Raw genomic sequence first — 17,432 nt, 5'->3', positions numbered from 1 at the left:
TGAAGAGGAGTAAGTTACTTTATAATGTCCTATTCTATTCACTCCTCACTCAGCACATTATGATATTTTGGGGTATTTTATGCCTCTACGCAATAGTGTCAGTAGAAAGATGAAGGGAATGAGGAGAGGGAGAAAGTGGATGGCCCAACACAAACTGGGGATGGTATGGTTTATAGTCAGGGCCAAAATACCCAACACACCAAGACGCCCCCTAAATTTGCTCTTAAGACAATGTCTATGTGTAATTCTTAAGAATTTTGTTATGAGCACTGGTCCCAGAAAAGCTCAGGCACAGATGTTTGACTTGTTCCTCACCTGACCGTTGTGTACTACAGTGATGTGTTTCTGGGTGTAGAACTCCATGGTGTCCACTGTCGCACCAGGGATACGGCAGGATGAAAACAAATACTCAAACTGCTTCATACACAGTGGCGTCCCTTTTATGTGCTCAGCTGGTAGTGTGTCACTGGAAAAACACACAAACATTAAATACTACCTCAGCCATCTGGATGTTCAGGATGTGATGCACACACAATACTCCTTTATAAAGTTTGAATGGAAGTTTGAATATATATAACTGTTCTCAATAAGATGACCAAAAAACAGGGTTTTCAGGTTTAGCCATTTCTTTTTTTATGAATAGTTTTACCTATAGATTTCTCTGCAAAGTAAAAACACTAAAACTGATCCAAACCAAAGATGTACGGAGAGCAAATGTCTGAACTTGTTTGAACTTCTTGAAGTTCAAGTTTAACTTTCAACTGTAGATAAACTACAAACACCTGAGTTCAGAGAACTAATTTTATATCTCTGGCTTAAAAAAAGCATAGCACTACTTTCAGTCAGCAGTTGAAACCTCTGTTAATGTGTAATTTTACTGCTTCCTATGCTGTTTAATGTTTGAAGGTAAAAGGAACAAATTAATTGATAAGCTCCAGTTAATATTTATGATTACATTGCGTGAGCAAATCATGACAGAAGATAATGAAACTCCTAGGATGAAAAAGATCTTTGTGTCTGGTAAAAAGAGAACATTTTAAGCTCATTACTCACTTGTCAATCATTGTCTTTAATTCCATTGCAGATGCTATGTGTTTGGCAGCATACCTGAACAGAGAAAACATGGTTATTCATTTAAATGTTTGAAAGGAACTCCAAAAAGAGACTAATGTTATTAATGAATTGTTCAAATTAGAGGCTTACTTTTATCCTTTATACAGGTCAATTTCCTAAAATCCAACAACTGTTGGATTTTAAGGTGTGTGTGTGTGTGTGTGTGTGTGTGTGTGTGTGTGTGTGTCTTGTCTGTTTACCTTATTTTTTCCTTTTTATCACTGTAGTCTATTTTGGGAAATAACCCTGCAGAATTTGATACACCTGCGAGAGGTTTTCGTGCAGCAAGAAATCCAGTCCTGACAAAATCCTCTGTAAACTAAGAACAGTTACAAACTATAAGTGACACACAGTAAAATACAGACAAAAACAGATATAGTCCCTTGAGTTTGTAAAGAAGGTTTTTCATGGCACCTGTACTTCATATTAAGTGTTTCTGGACATAGTCTCCTTCCAAGCTAGTGGTGAAATAAACAAAATGCCTGAATAAAGTTGGTGACCAAACAAAGTGAAATGTAGTTCCTATTTACATGAGCGGTAACAGTGTCTTTCCCTTGTTTTCCACCCCTTCCAGGGTTGCATAGACTGCTACAGTTAAGGTTTGAATTTATATTGAAAGTTATAATCCTTAAAGTTTTAATTCTGGTTGAAACTGTAACTGTTTGATGACACCTGAGGTTAGTGGTGGTCACATTTTATTATACATATGCGAGTTATTCTTGAAAAGACATCTGTATGATATCTGGGTGCAGCAAACACGCCTTGAACATCTCTGTCAGAAATGAAACAGAAGCAGAGCTGCAAAATTGGGCAGGGTTTTTATTAGTTACCTTTATACCATTTGAAAAGTTATTCCAATGCATCAGGTCCTCCTCTCATCCAACAATTGAAACTGATATGACACTACTAGGTTCGACATGTAATCACCATTAAAATTCAGTGACATTTCAGTTTATGACATCTACACTGTCCACTTATTATTTGGTAAGCTCTCATAAAGAGCCATTCAAACAATATTTAGTAGAACAAGACTTGCTTTCCAGCCACCAGATGGCACTATTTTCACCATCTTTAGAAATTGGAATTGCTGCTGAGGCTGTCAGACGATAGACTTTTATTATTTTATCCACTTTGCTTCAACCGTTCACCACCAGATTTTTATCATCTGTTCCTTGTCCCATTATCCACCTTTCCTGAAAATGTAATCAAAATCCGTTCATAACTTTTTGAGTTATTTTGCAGACAAACAAACAGACAAACAAACTAACAAACAAACAAACAAACAGACCAACGCCAGCGAAAAAATAACCTCCTTGGCGGAGGTAATAAGTTGAATAAAGACTCAACCCAGTGTTGTGAGCATCTTGGGTTCACCTAATGACAATACAAATCTCTACTTTAATGTGAATCTTTGACGGAAATACAGAGCAGGAAGAATGAATGAACATATGTGATTATTTTGTAGCTGACCAAATTAACAGGAGGTGGCTTATCTTCACTCAACTCATATTTTAATTTATTTGACAATAACTGTATTGTAAAATCCTTACAGGCTGCAACTGTGCTGTTCTATCTCACGTACGCGCCGCCCTCCACTGGACTCTTCGGGTAATGCTCCTCAATAAGATGCATCCGCACACTGAGAAAAGCATAAACATAAGGCCCGTTTCCACCGCAGGAACTTCAGGGTAATTTTACGGGGCCGGGCCATTGGTGCGTGTCTCCACCGCAGGAACCACCCCCGAAGGACAGAGTTCCGGAACTTTTACAGGGCCTAAACAAATCCCTGCCTTGGAGTAGGTACTCAGAACGGCCCCGAAAAACTCCTGGGTGGGGCTTGGGGTTTACTTGGTGCTGATTGGATATACTCAAGGCGGGATGTGACGTCAACAGAAAGTGACAAAATAGCCTGCTGCTGTCAGGCTACATAACCAGCACTGCTCACAATATACTGCACCATGGACACTTTAGGGACACCATAATAAGCATAACTGTCCTCCTTGTTGTTGTTTATTTGCACATACAATTTTCACTTTGCACTAAATATGCTCACTTTCTCTCATTATTAAACTATGCCTAGTTTTTTAAGTTTTTAAAGTTTGAAATCTTTAATCTGACTCTTTCCCCTTGACTGTTGTAACACTGTAATTTCTCAATTGTGGGATCAATAAAGGTGTATCTTATCTCATCTTATCTTATCTTATCTTATCTTATCTTATCTTATCTTCAAGGACCTCATCAGTGCCTTAGCACAGACCAAGCAGAGAGCACTATTCAGAAGCCACCAGCCTGCAAGGCCTGCCTTGCACTGCCCAAGTTTAGACACCAACAGTGGTGGGATCACTTCAGACACTTTGACGTGGTGCTTCTCCGCCATTAGGGTAAGCAGGAACTCAAGAACAATGACGATGTGAACCCCTACGCCAACTGCCATACTCCACAGCCACTGCCTGTTCACTCCTGCTGGTGGGACCATATGCAGTGGGCCATGTCAGGCTCCCCTCGATCACTCCAACCAAGCCAGCAAGCTGTCTTTGTTATGATCTGGCTCACCCAGCTTATGCGGCTTTTGTCTTGCCCCCTCTGCCAGCCATATGGCAGAGTGTTGAGCAGCTTGGTGCGACAGTGATAGCGTTGACCATTATGCAGGCACTTGGGTTCACAGCAGTGGCCCACCTGGCAGTACTGATGGGGCTACTGCACACGCAGTGCCTGCCGAGGTGGTTTGCCAGCCCTCGCTTGGATGCCAAGACACACAAGCAATGCTTGGTCACCATTCCCCTCTCAGTATGGGACCACCTGAGATACTGGGGGTCCCCAAAACACCTGTTGCAGGAACACCACTGGGACCAGTGATCTCTTACGCCGCGGTGCTCACAGATGCATCCCTGACAGGGTGGGAAGGGACCTACCTGAGAGAACAGTAGGTGGTATGTGTCCTTTGACGGTGGTCTGACACACCTACTTCCTTGAGCTACAGGCAGTGTTTCTGGTTTTTGATCAGACATTTATATTAATTATGTTCCAGTGAAACATCTGCTGTATCTACACAAACTCCACCTCTGAGCTGGTGCAGCTGCCACTTCAACCACATCCTCTCTCTCCACCCCTCTCAAGCCACACCCTCTCTCCATTACCCTCCAGCTCCATCTACTCTCTCTGCCCCTCTTCAGCCCCACCCTCTCTCTCCATCGCTGTCTAGCAACCCCCTCTCACTTTAGCCCCATCCTTTCTCCACCAGTTGTGAAGGCCTATTTTGTTCTCTTTTTTCATTTCCAACAAAATGTTTCATTCATTTCATTTCATTTTAGACCACAGATTTTAATAGACAATCATCAATTTATGATAAATTAACCTTTTTTCATGTGTAGTTTAACTGTGGTTGAAGAAATATGAAGCAAAAAGTATTATGTAATTATTTGGTTAAGATAAATATGATTTATTTTCTAACCTTGGAGATCTGTATCTGCTCTCCTCCACTGGCAGAATGTGTCTATAAGGTCAATCCCAGGAGGTGAGTACATAATGAGCTCCTGATTTAGTAAACCAGGAGTTAAAGAACTGCAGAATGTGTGAGGAGGTTACCCCATTGTCTCAGTAAATGTGTCTATAGCTACTGGTGTAGTTGTTTGGCTCACCCAGTTCTCAGTGTTGCGTGCTTTCATTTCCAGGCCTCTCTGGAGTCTTTCTCCGACTCCTCCTGCTTTCCGAAACTCCTCCACCAGTTTTTTGGTTCGCTTCAACTCGTCCTCCTCCAGAATGGGCTCCATATAGCTGAGGTAGAGCTCACAAGTCTGCTGCAGAGGGGGGACAGGCTGACTGGGCAATCCCTTCTGCTGGATCAGGTTTCTGCCAGGAACCAGGGTCACTGATACAGGTTTCACCAAGTGAAAGGGCCTCACCATCCCCACCTTTATGCGGAAGATACAACAATGTACTCAAATACATGTATAACTAGTTATAATGACAACAAGGAGAGGTTGTGATGAGAATCAGTCTCATGAGTCCACATATCTTGTACTCTCATTTGTTCCTATGTATTAAACTGTGAGAGTATTATTCATGTCAACGGGCTGAGGAAGCCACCAAAAGAAATTAAACAATCGGTTAGGTATACAGTTATTGGGAGACAAGTCAGTTTAAGGCTACTACAGTCACATATAAAGTCCACTTTTTCTTTTTTTTTTCAAACTTTGCTTTTTGTAACCTCAGACAGGAAATGATTTGAACATTTACCTCTTATACGTTTTGAGACTTTGTTCCCAGACTAAGCGAGATTCTTCCAGTTTGGTTAATCGCCAATTCCTTTCAAATTTTTGCAATATTCGGTTTAATTTTCGGTTTTTAGAGTTGTACCAAGGAGGGTCGACATTCCGAATTCTGTTCCCTGAGTCCTGACAGTAGCCGTATTTCCCATGCATTTCAGCAATTTACACCGGGGACGCATGCAAGTAATTCAGGCCGACATTAGACTACCTGTTTTTCAGCGAACTCTGGGGATGCTCGCGAGTGATTCAGACAGACAGTACCTGTTTTTCAGCGAACTCCTCTGGTAATTTTATTAAAAAGCATGGCATATAGGTCCACAGCAACATATATATATATATATATATATATATATATATATATATATATATATATATATATATAATTATTATTATTATTATTATTGGGTCTTTTAAGAGTGGGCTACAATGAGTACCGGGCCATCAAATCACAGCATCCGCAGTGAGAGGACACAGAATTGTTTGCGCTTTTACGCTTTATTTATTTATTATTATTATTGTTTTTATTATTAGGCTGGTAGTAGTAGTACTGGTAGTAGTAGCAGTAGTAGTATTTGCAGTAGTGGTAGTAGTAGTATTGTTGTTATTATTGTTGTTATCACTGAATGAGGGATTCTCATGAACTCTATGCATATTTATTTAACAACATGACAAGACTTTCTAAGTGCAGCAGCTCGTTGGCTACCAACTCAAGGCCGGGTTGTTTTCATAGGCCTATATAGCAAACGAAAATCGATCAGCACCTGGGTCTTACAAGAATGGACTACAATGAGTACCGGATCATCAAATCACCGCATCCGCGGTGAGAGGACATGGAATTGTTTGTGCTTTTATGCACGGGTCTAGGCGATCACAGAGATTTGATGTGGAAAAGATGTAGCTTTCACGACAGTTCTGATAGCCTTTAACCAGATGAATTCAGTCAGTGCAAAGGTTTGATGAATGAGTTAGTATTTAGACACACCAGATATATTATACAGATATACCTTGGCCAAACGTGCAACTGTATTATATAGATTTACCATGGCCAGACATGCTACGGTAGGCTACGTATGATTTTGGAGTGTCTGTTTCATTTGGCACATGTCTACACAGTTGAGTGCCTTTTCTTTTTCAAAAAATAAATTCAGAAATGTTTTCCATGTAGCCCATTTGGTCGGTTTTATATTCCCCATAATTTTCCTTTACGAAAAAATGGGTCTGGGTTTTTATGGGTTAAACATTAACAAATCATGAAAAGGAATAGGCACTCAATCATACGTCAGAACTAGATCAAGGGTATGGTTAAAACAGTGAGTGGGTTTATGTACACCATGACTGAAGCCAATGGAGTCTAATAATGAGATAAACGCAGTAGTGAGGGAGTTAGTATTATCAACGTCAACATGAATGGTAAAATCACCTACAGTAATAACTTCATCTGATTTAAGAACTAAACTGGATAAAAACTCTGAGAATTCAGATACAAATTCAGAATACGGGCCAGAAGCATGGTACACTACAACAAATAAAAGTGGTTGCGAGGTTTTCCAGGTCGGATTTAAAAGACTAAGAACAAGGCTTTCAAAGGAATTATAATCTAGTTTAGGTTTAGGGCTCATTAACAGACTAGAGTTAAAAATGGCTGCAACTCACCCTCCTCGGCCGCTGCCTCAAGGAATGTGAAATTTTTATTAGGTTCTTATGCACAACTCCTCTTTGCTTAATTTTTGATTTAGATGATTTAGCTGGTCGGGGGACAGACACCGTTTATATAACACTATGGGTGTAGCACTTTCCCCAGAAAGTTTGCCAATGATTAATGAAAACCCACATCGTTTGCTGGACACCACCTGGACAGCCAGCGATTAAATGATGACATGCGGCTAAACATCTCATCAGTGGTCTGATTTGGGAGGGGTCCAGAGAAAACTACGGAGTCCAACATTGTGTGTTGTGTTTTACAGATACTCAGCTACTGATCAGATGTAATTACGGTATTTATTTCTTTTTCCCAGTTTTCTTTAATATATTCTGTAATAACTCTGGAGTTTGAAATACTCTGGTATAATTTTGATACTACTTTCTTTTTCCCCATTCTATATGTCTGTTCAAATAGTAGAATAAGCTGATTTGAATTTGTGGTTGATCCGTGGGGCTGAATTTCACGATCAAAATAGTGAAATAGTTGTAAGTATCTGAAAAAGTCAGATTTTTCCAGATTTACCCATCTCAGTCTTCTGGATTGTTAGGGACCTCGGCCAAAGGCATGTTTAGGGGGTTTAAGACCCCCTAAAAATGCTCAAAAACTCACCAAAATTGGCACACATGTCAGGACTCTCTCAGGCTAACACGGAGATGCTGATGCATGCTTTTATCTCTAGTCGTTTAGATTACTGTAATGCCCTGCTCTCTGGTCTTCCCAAAAAGACCATCTCTAACCTGCAGTTACTTCCAAACTCAGCCGCATGAGTGCTGACGAGGACCAGAGGGCGGGCGCACATTACACCAGTTTTAAAATCGCTGCATTGGCTCCCCGTGTGTTTCAGGATCAATTTTAAGGTTCTTTTATTAGTTTTTAAATGTCTTAATGGTCTTGGGCCATCTTATTTATCTGACATGCTTTTATCATATCAACCCTTGCGGATCCTGAGGTCCTCCGGCACTGGCCTTTTAATTGTTCCAAAAGTGAGAACAAAAACCCACTGGGAGGCTGCATTCAGTCATTATGGCCCTCACTTATGGAACAGCCTGCCGGAGAGCATCAGGACTGCAGTAGTCTCGCTCACCAGACCTTTCTCAAGAAAAGAAAGGTCTGGCTGGGCCGGCTCTCACTTTGAGATTGGAGAAAAAAAACGCCCCGGCTGCTTGTACTTCTTTCAACCAATCACAATCGTTCTGGGCGGTGCCACAGCAACGGTGCGCTTGCAAAAATATTGCTGGGGGTAAACAGGTTTTGGTGTAACACGCCCTCAAAAATATCACCTACAGGACGCGAACCATGGCAGAAAAATGGCTACATCCCCGCAAGATCAAACACCGCAAAAGTTAGTAAAGGACGTGTTGAAAATGGTTGAAAACTGCTACACAACCGAAGGTGGTAGGGCGGGACTTCAGCCACTCAGACTAGGACTGCAGAGACTGTTGATGTTTTTAAGAGGAGGCTCAAGACTCACCTTTTTAATTTAGCTTTTAACTGATTTCTTTTACTCTTTTAATTCTTATATTATATGTTATTTTAATTTAATATGTATGTAATATTTTTGTTGTATGTTTTTATTCTGTGAAGCACATTGTGCTGCATTTTTAATGTATGAAAAGTGCTATACAAATAAAGTTTGATTGATTGATTGACTGGCAAAAAATTTGATAAAATGAAAAAAATAAACCTAAAAGTGCCAAAATGGGCTCTCTAGTGCCACCTAGACACACAAAAATGGCCACTGCGGCCTGTAGGAATGTCATAGAAAGATCAAACCAAAACTGGCTTGTTCGTCTCATCGAGCCCTACAAATCACGCACCCCTGACCTAAATCCAATAGGAAGTGAGCTATTTGCCCTTTCATAAATTCTCTTTTTCTCACCTAGACACACTAAAATGCCCAGTGGAAAGGGGTCTAAAATCGTCTAAAAGTTTACGTGAGCTGGAGGCCAAAACGGCGGGAGTCCGAGGTCCTGCCCAACACTGCTTGCAGCTTTAATTTTTTTCGTTTAAAGGCTTTTTCCTCTGCATGCTCTTTGTCTTCAAACAAAGACAGCTAGGTGACACCCATCTCCACAGGAGATCTCACCTCACACCTCAGTGAGACTCAAGTCCCAAAACTTGATTGGACAAGACCTTTTACAGTGACATGTGGCTCTGTGATGTCACAGGCCTGCAAAGATCTGCTCCCTTCCAACAGATCTTTCTTTTGCCCTGGAGCTTCAAGAGCTCACACCTCTCTCCGGCTGGGCCTGGAACAGCCCAGAGGACCAGACCCTGGCTCCATAGCCCCAAACCACTAAAGGGAGGGCAACTGATCACAGACTCTCTTGCAAACACAAGGTTTGCAACTAGCTTTCCAGCAACAAGGAACTAAGTGAGTTAGCACCCAGGGTCTAACTCTGCGAAACCCTGAGCAACCAGCTTCCTCAGAGTTTCACCTTTGGAACAAAGGACCCAGCAAAGACTGCACCTGGAACCATCTTCCCAGCCTTCTTCTGCCGGCTAACAAAGCAGCACACCACCAAGTGACTCTTTCTCCCATCCATTCAAGGATCGGTAACGTAACAACTGGGCATAGCTTATCACAGCTTTACAGGCTAAGCAAGACTGTTTAACTTGTTGTATGTGATTTGATGCTGTTTACTGAGTTATTGTTGTGATAGATTGCAGTTAGGTCACTGATTAGTTGGCTTCGCCAAAGCTAAGTGTTTAGTTTGCTAATACTGTTCACAAACAGATTCTTGCATGCAACTAAACAATCTCTGCACTAATTCAGACCGTTTGCAACACACCTCACATTCACATAGACTCATTAACAAATAGGCTTTCAACAGAGCTACACCCAAACAAGCATCTCAAAATTCCCGCTTCTTTTCCTTTGTCTTTGGGTACGTCCCAAGTCTCTTATTTTATACTGCTAACTCCTAACTCCTTACTTGAACCGGAAGTCGTTCGAGCTCCACCATCTTTAAGGCCGTCTCATGTCTCTTATTCCTGCCAGTAAGGAGTTAGCGTTAGGAGTTAGGAGGGATCTGTTAGGTGCAATGAGTAAGGTAACACGAAAGGTTCCTAACAGGAAGTCTTTTTCAGCTTGAGGCCATGACGTATAAATACCCGCCCCCTATGTCTGGCTCATTTGAACGAGATGGCGGAGAAACAGCGCAAGTGTACCCATTGCATGCATTCTTTGCAATGAAACGCTGTAATTCACATGCCTACGTGACTACAAAGAGTAACGTTAATGATATTTCGTGTCATGTTGTAATTAAGTTTATTTCATTCACAACCCGTTGCGGTGTTCAGCGGACTGTCGGTGATGTGTGGCTGTTAAATCTGCAGCTGCTCAAGTGATATAACACCACGCACACACATACACAAACACATTTGCCCATCATTAATTGTCCTGCATGTCATGTGAGTGGAATAATGTTTAATAGGCTGTAGGTAATATTAATATTAATTATTATTATTACTTTCATTACTGCTGTTGTAAGCTACTGTCATTACCATCTGTCCTGCATCTCTCTCTGTCTCTCTCTCTCTGTCTGTCTCTCTGTCTCTGTCTCTCTCTCTCTGTCTGTCTCTCTTTCTGTCTCATTGTGTCATACGGATTACTGTTAATTTATTATGTTGATCTGTTCTGTACGACATCTATTGCACGTCTGTCCGTCCTGGAAGAGGGATCCCTCCTCAGTTGCTCTTCCTGAGGTTTCTACCGTTTTTTCCCCGTTAAAGGGTTTTTTTGCGGAGTTTTTCCTTATCCGCTGTGAGGGTCCTAAGGACAGAGGGATGTCATATGCTGTAAAGCCCTGTGAGGCAAACTGTAATTTGTGAAACTGGGCTTTTTAAATAAAATTGAATTGATTGAGGCAGACTGACAGGTATGATGTCATAGTCACTCAGCAGCTGACTTGTTGAATGATGGCGAGTGGATTTAATAGTAGTGATAATAATAATGATAATGATGCTCATCACAGTGACAGTGGCAGGGCTACAGACTGTTCTTTAATTGCCACAAACTTCGGCAAATGACTCAGTAACAATGGTAATACATGCAAAAGTGTGTGACCAAAGTCATGACGGCGGGGGGGCTTTGATCAGCGAATATAATGTGACTTGGGATGTACGCCAAATGCTGGCTCCGTTATACAGCAGATCCAGCTGTGCCGCCCATAGGTGCCGCCGTCACCAGGACGTCGCTTTACGTGACACTTCAGAGTAAGGCCGTCTCATGTCTCTTATCAGCAATCCTCGCTCCTCACTCCTAACTCCTGACTCCTTAAATGTTTTCCTAAGTGGGAGGGACTAAACAGTTAGGTACGGTGGCTAGGTTAGGTGGTTTGCAGTAATTTTAAGGGACTTGGGACGTACCCTTTGTCCTGACCACATGGTCAGACAAACACCTCCCCCACCTGGAAGCCAAACTTGATTCGGCCATTTTGGTAGTTCTCTGTTGTCAGCCATTTGGTTTTGTAGACCAAACGGCTCCTTGATCACCACACCCGCCTTTGCCTTTCTCTTCTTTCTCTCTCTCTCTCTGACACACACACACACATACACACCAAGCTTGTATATAGTTAGTTAGAATTTGTGTGTTTTGGTTTCCTTTGCTAGTTTGTGAATAAATATAATTCTTTGGAATCATGCCTGCTGTTTGTTTAATGTTGCACAAGAGTGAATGAATAGTCAACCTCTGCTGCGTCAAGAACTCCGAAATCCTTCAGGCATTACCGTTAATTTTGGTTGTTGTCATTAATTTAATTATTAATCAAACTCCAAATTAATAGTTTAGCCTATTTTATGAGACTGATATCTTTAACTGGCTATCATTTTTCCCTTTACGGGAATGGTGCCCCACGAGGTGAGTTAATATTAATTAAGTCACATTATTTAACATAATTATTAATTATTAATAATAATTATTAATTATTTCCAATAGCCAATTAAACCCCAACATTTTTGGTGCCTCCATGTGAAGCCTAATGTGTTGACCCCAACACCAGGGGACCGCTGATTTGAGTTGTGCGGCATAGTAATAATCTCTGAAGTTTGGTAGAGACATACTTAATATACTTGAATACTTAATTCGTAGTCTTCTGCCATTCCAAATGAAACGTGATATTTCTTTATCCCATTCATTGAATTGTTTGGTTGGAATTTGGATTGGCAGTGACATGAAAAGATATAAAAGCCTTGGTAAAACATTCATTTTGATAGTTTTGATTCTGTTACTCAAGTAAAGTAGGAGTAAGGACCAACAGCAGAGATCATCTTTTATGTTTGAGTTAATGGAGCCATAATTCTTAACATATCATTTTTCACCTACCTGTGTTGTATCCAGACCCCCAGATATTTTATAGCGTCAAGGTTCTAATTAAAGGGATACTTTTCTTTCATTTTAGCACCTGGGGTAAAGAAAAAAGATTAAACTTGCGTTTTTTTTGTATGTTTAGCTTATATCCAGAGTATCGACCATAGGTCTCAAGGAGATCAGTGACATGAGAGAGACTATGGTCTGGATTCCTTAAATACAGTAGGACATCATCTGCATATAACGCTATTTTATGTTCTGTATTATCTATAACTACACCTTTAATATGCTGATTTTGTCTGACTGCCTGTGCTAGTGGCTCTATAAAAAAGACAAACAGTGTCGGACTCAAGGGACATCCCTGTCTTGTACCTTGTGTTAGCTCAAAGCTATCTGTAAGACGACCGTTTACTCTTATTCTGGCTACAGGCTTAGAATACAGAGCCTTTATACATTTAATTGAATCTTCAGAAAAAACAAATCTCTCTAATACCTGAAATAAAAACTGCTAGCCCACGCAGTCGAAAGCTTTCTCGGCATCCAAACTCATCAATAGCATACTTATTTGCCTCTTTTCAACAAGGTGCAGAACTTGGAGTGCAGGTCTGATATTATCTTGTGTTTGGAGTCCCTTCACAAAACCTGTCTGATCCTTGTCAGTCAGCTCTGGAACAAATTAGTTAGGTCTATTGGCTATAATTGCAGCATAAAGTTTGTAATCTTGATTCAGAATTGAAATTGGTCTATATGAGCTACGTAGTTCTTTATTTTTGCCTTCCTATGGTATTATTGATATCAAGGCTTGATTCCATAATGGAGGGATAATTTAATTTTTAAGAGTCCAATTAAAGGAGGAAAGGAGAACAGGCTTTATCTCCTTAAGGAATGTCTTGCATCACTCCCCAGGCAATCCATCATTTCCCGGTGTTTTGTTATTTTAAAGTCTGCCTATTACTGTATCCAGTTCTTGTTCTGTAATTGTCTTGGTCATAAATGTGTTTTGAACTTTTCCTATTGAGGGTAAATCTAATATATTTAAGAATGCATATGTGTCATGGGTGCTTTCTTGACTTGGTTGTGTATATAATGTTTTATAGTATGATACAAATGACTTCTCTATTTCTTTAAGATTATTTGATATCTTCCCTGTTTTGGTGTCTTTAATCTTAGGTATAAAGTTTAAAGCCTGCTCCCTTCATAGCCTCATTGCTAGTAATCTTGTAGCTCTTGGACCGACTTCATAGTAATTTTGTTTTAGAAATTTGTATTTTTTCTCTATTTCCTTGTTATATAATAAGTCGATTTCTTTCCTTACTGCTTTAATTTGTTCTGATGTGTTGAATCTTCTTTATGGCCTTTCTCTAAATGTTCAAGTTTCTGTTCTAATGTCTTAAGTTTATGTTCTTTTGCCTTTTTTATTACAGAGCTGATCGCGATGATTTTTGCCCTAATGACGGCTTTTAAAAATGCATCCCAAAGCATAGTTGGATCCACCTATAATTATGTTCTATGTCTTAATTTCAGCTTGAATTTGCTCAATTACCATTTTATTATTGAGCAAGCTTGTAGTTAGTCTCCAACTTGCTTCCTAGGTCTGCTGTCAAAATGAAGAATTAAGTAAATTGGTGAATGGTCTGACACATCCATGGGACCAATGGTGCATTCTTGCATTCTGTGTCTATCAGTATAAGAAAGTAATCTATTCGTGAATATACTTTGTGTGATGCTGAGTAAAACGAGTAGTTGCAATCCCATGGATGCATCTCCCTCCAAATATCCAACAAACCTGTTTCATCAATGTAAATTTTAAATGTTTTAACTTGCGAAGATTGGGTCCTCTTGCAACATTAAGAAATGTGACTAATCTGTTTTCAAACGAGAACAAATCGCTTCCCTGTTCTACACAAAAACTCTTGACATGTTGTGAAGAACTGTAAGGTTGGATGGTGGCACTTTTTGTACTGCTCATGTATTGCCCATAACATTGTTGTGAGGAGGGGCATTGGTGGCTTAGTGGATAGAGCAGGCACCTCATGTACAAGGCTGTTGCCGCAGTGGCCCAGGTTCGACTCCAGCCTATGGCCCTTTGCTGCATGTCATTACCCCTCTCTCTCTCCCCTCTTCACACTTAACTGTCCTGTCTATAAAGGCAAAAATGCCCAAAAAATATCTTAAAAAAAAAAACAAACAAAACATTGTTGTGAGGTTAAACTACTTGTTCACAGACAGTACAAATAAGCCATATTGGCATTCCTTTGGTGTGCAAGTCCCTGGATGCCCACATAGATAACAAACAGCCCAACTCCAGTATAGTCAGAAGAACAGAGAGCTTTCCTTGGTGGTGAAAGGCTTTATCAACGTTGTGTGAACTCATTTGGAACGGGCTTGAATTAATTAAAAGTTTGAATTCATTAATATGTATTAGTTCCACCCTCTAGCTTGAGCATACCATGGGTGTTAGAGACCCCGAATAAAAATTAAAATCAACATATAAAAACAACATGTAATGATAATCTAAAACATTAGAATACAGGTAAACACTAGTTTTGTGCAAGGATTAAGAAATATGCGTACCCAAATGGTAACGTTTACTTACCAGAGCTTTGCCGCAAATTCTCAACATTGTGCTTTCAGAGAAACTCCCACAGATTAAGGCTGAACACTATTTACCTCTATAAAGGTGTTTTTTTTGTCTTTTTTAAAGATACAGATAGGTAATGTTTCTGCTATATGAGAGGAGTTTGTAACCACTGCTCTGCTGCCAGCTCTTACAGACTATTTAAGTTCAACTGAATAGAAAGACCAGAGAATGTTTGTTTGTACAGCAATGATGTCACAAACTGTGAAAGGTATATTTATTTTTCAGCCTTGTATGGTTTGTGTGGCTAGAAGCTTTAAGGCTAACCTGAGGGCTTTCCCGATTATTTGTCCAAGTAAGCAGTATCTGGCCCAGGTTCGACTCCAGCCTATGGCCCTTTGCTGCATGTCATTACCCCTCTCTCTCTCCCCCCTTCACACTTAACTGTCCTGTCTATAAAGGCAAAAATGCCCAAAAAATATCTTAAAAAAACAAAAAAACAAAACATTGTTGTGAGGTTAAACTACTTGTTCACAGACAGTACAAATAAGCCATATTGGCATTCCTTTGGTGTGCAAGTCCCTGGATGCCCACATAGATAACAAACAGCCCAACTCCAGTATAGTCAGAAGAACAGAGAGCTTTCCTTGGTGGTGAAAGGCTTTATCAACGTTGTGTGAACTCATTTGGAACGGGCTTGAATTAATTAAAAGTTTGAATTCATTAATATGTATTAGTTCCACCCTCTAGCTTGAGCATACCATGGGTGTTAGAGACCCCGAATAAAAATTAAAATCAACATATAAAAACAACATGTAATGATAATCTAAAACATTAGAATACAGGTAAACACTAGTTTTGTGCAAGGATTAAGAAATATGCGTACCCAAATGGTAACGTTTACTTACCAGAGCTTTGCCGCAAATTCTCAACATTGTGCTTTCAGAGAAACTCCCACAGATTAAGGCTGAACACTATTTACCTCTATAAAGGTGTTTTTTTTGTCTTTTTTAAAGATACAGATAGGTAATGTTTCTGCTATATGAGAGGAGTTTGTAACCACTGCTCTGCTGCCAGCTCTTACAGACTATTTAAGTTCAACTGAATAGAAAGACCAGAGAATGTTTGTTTGTACAGCAATGATGTCACAAACTGTGAAAGGTATATTTATTTTTCAGCCTTGTATGGTTTGTGTGGCTAGAAGCTTTAAGGCTAACCTGAGGGCTTTCCCGATTATTTGTCCAAGTAAGCAGTATCTGGCCCAGGTTCGACTCCAGCCTATGGCCCTTTGCTGCATGTCATTACCCCTCTCTCTCTCCCCCCTTCACACTTAACTGTCCTGTCTATAAAGGCAAAAATGCCCAAAAAATATCTTAAAAAAACAAAAAAACAAAACATTGTTGTGAGGTTAAACTACTTGTTCACAGACAGTACAAATAAGCCATATTGGCATTCCTTTGGTGTGCAAGTCCCTGGATGCCCACATAGATAACAAACAGCCCAACTCCAGTATAGTCAGAAGAACAGAGAGCTTTCCTTGGTGGTGAAAGGCTTTATCAACGTTGTGTGAACTCATTTGGAACGGGCTTGAATTAATTAAAAGTTTGAATTCATTAATATGTATTAGTTCCACCCTCTAGCTTGAGCATACCATGGGTGTTAGAGACCCCGAATAAAAATTAAAATCAACATATAAAAACAACATGTAATGATAATCTAAAACATTAGAATACAGGTAAACACTAGTTTTGTGCAAGGATTAAGAAATATGCGTACCCAAATGGTAACGTTTACTTACCAGAGCTTTGCCGCAAATTCTCAACATTGTGCTTTCAGAGAAACTCCCACAGATTAAGGCTGAACACTATTTACCTCTATAAAGGTGTTTTTTTTGTCTTTTTTAAAGATACAGATAGGTAATGTTTCTGCTATATGAGAGGAGTTTGTAACCACTGCTCTGCTGCCAGCTCTTACAGACTATTTAAGTTCAACTGAATAGAAAGACCAGAGAATGTTTGTTTGTACAGCAATGATGTCACAAACTGTGAAAGGTATATTTATTTTTCAGCCTTGTATGGTTTGTGTGGCTAGAAGCTTTAAGGCTAACCTGAGGGCTTTCCCGATTATTTGTCCAAGTAAGCAGTATCTGAACTTAAGAAGCCAGGAATGTTGCAAAAAACGAGACTTATCCACTTGTGTTGGTCAAACAAAGATCTGGGCACTATTCTTCGTACACGGCTGACTATTTTATGTAGATTAACAATTTGACTGAAGTCTGGATATTTTGGTTCGAGTGTACAAGTGCCAAGATGGGTGTCATATAACACTTCAAATTGGTTGAATGGGAGGCATAAGCATTGAAATTTAAAGATATTACAAAAGGCTGTTCTCATAAACTGCTCATATGTTTTCCTACGAAAAGTAACGCACCCAAATTTGTATATGTGGCCGGACCATGGC

General features: G+C 40.0%; 1 protein-coding gene across 1 annotated transcript in view; it reads right to left on the bottom strand.

The window, feature by feature from the left end:
- Positions 1-15,183, bottom strand: part of LOC117249434 (carnitine O-acetyltransferase-like) — a 39,888-nt gene extending 24,705 nt beyond the window's left edge. The window contains exons 1-5 of the mRNA XM_078165303.1: positions 14,991-15,183; positions 4,752-5,024; positions 1,314-1,432; positions 1,054-1,107; positions 316-466 (exon numbers count right to left, since the gene is read on the bottom strand). Coding sequence (XP_078021429.1) covers positions 316-466; positions 1,054-1,107; positions 1,314-1,432; positions 4,752-5,024; positions 14,991-15,017 — 624 coding nt within the window. The 5' untranslated portion in view covers positions 15,018-15,183. The remainder of the gene's footprint in view (positions 1-315; positions 467-1,053; positions 1,108-1,313; positions 1,433-4,751; positions 5,025-14,990) is intronic.
- Between the last annotated feature and the right edge of the window lie 2,249 nt (positions 15,184-17,432).

This window comes from Epinephelus lanceolatus, chromosome 23 (assembly GCF_041903045.1).
Source record: "Epinephelus lanceolatus isolate andai-2023 chromosome 23, ASM4190304v1, whole genome shotgun sequence".
NCBI lineage: Eukaryota > Metazoa > Chordata > Actinopteri > Perciformes > Serranidae > Epinephelus > Epinephelus lanceolatus.
The sequence above is the reverse complement of the archived record's forward strand: the minus strand, read 5'-3'. Positions and strand labels throughout refer to the sequence as shown.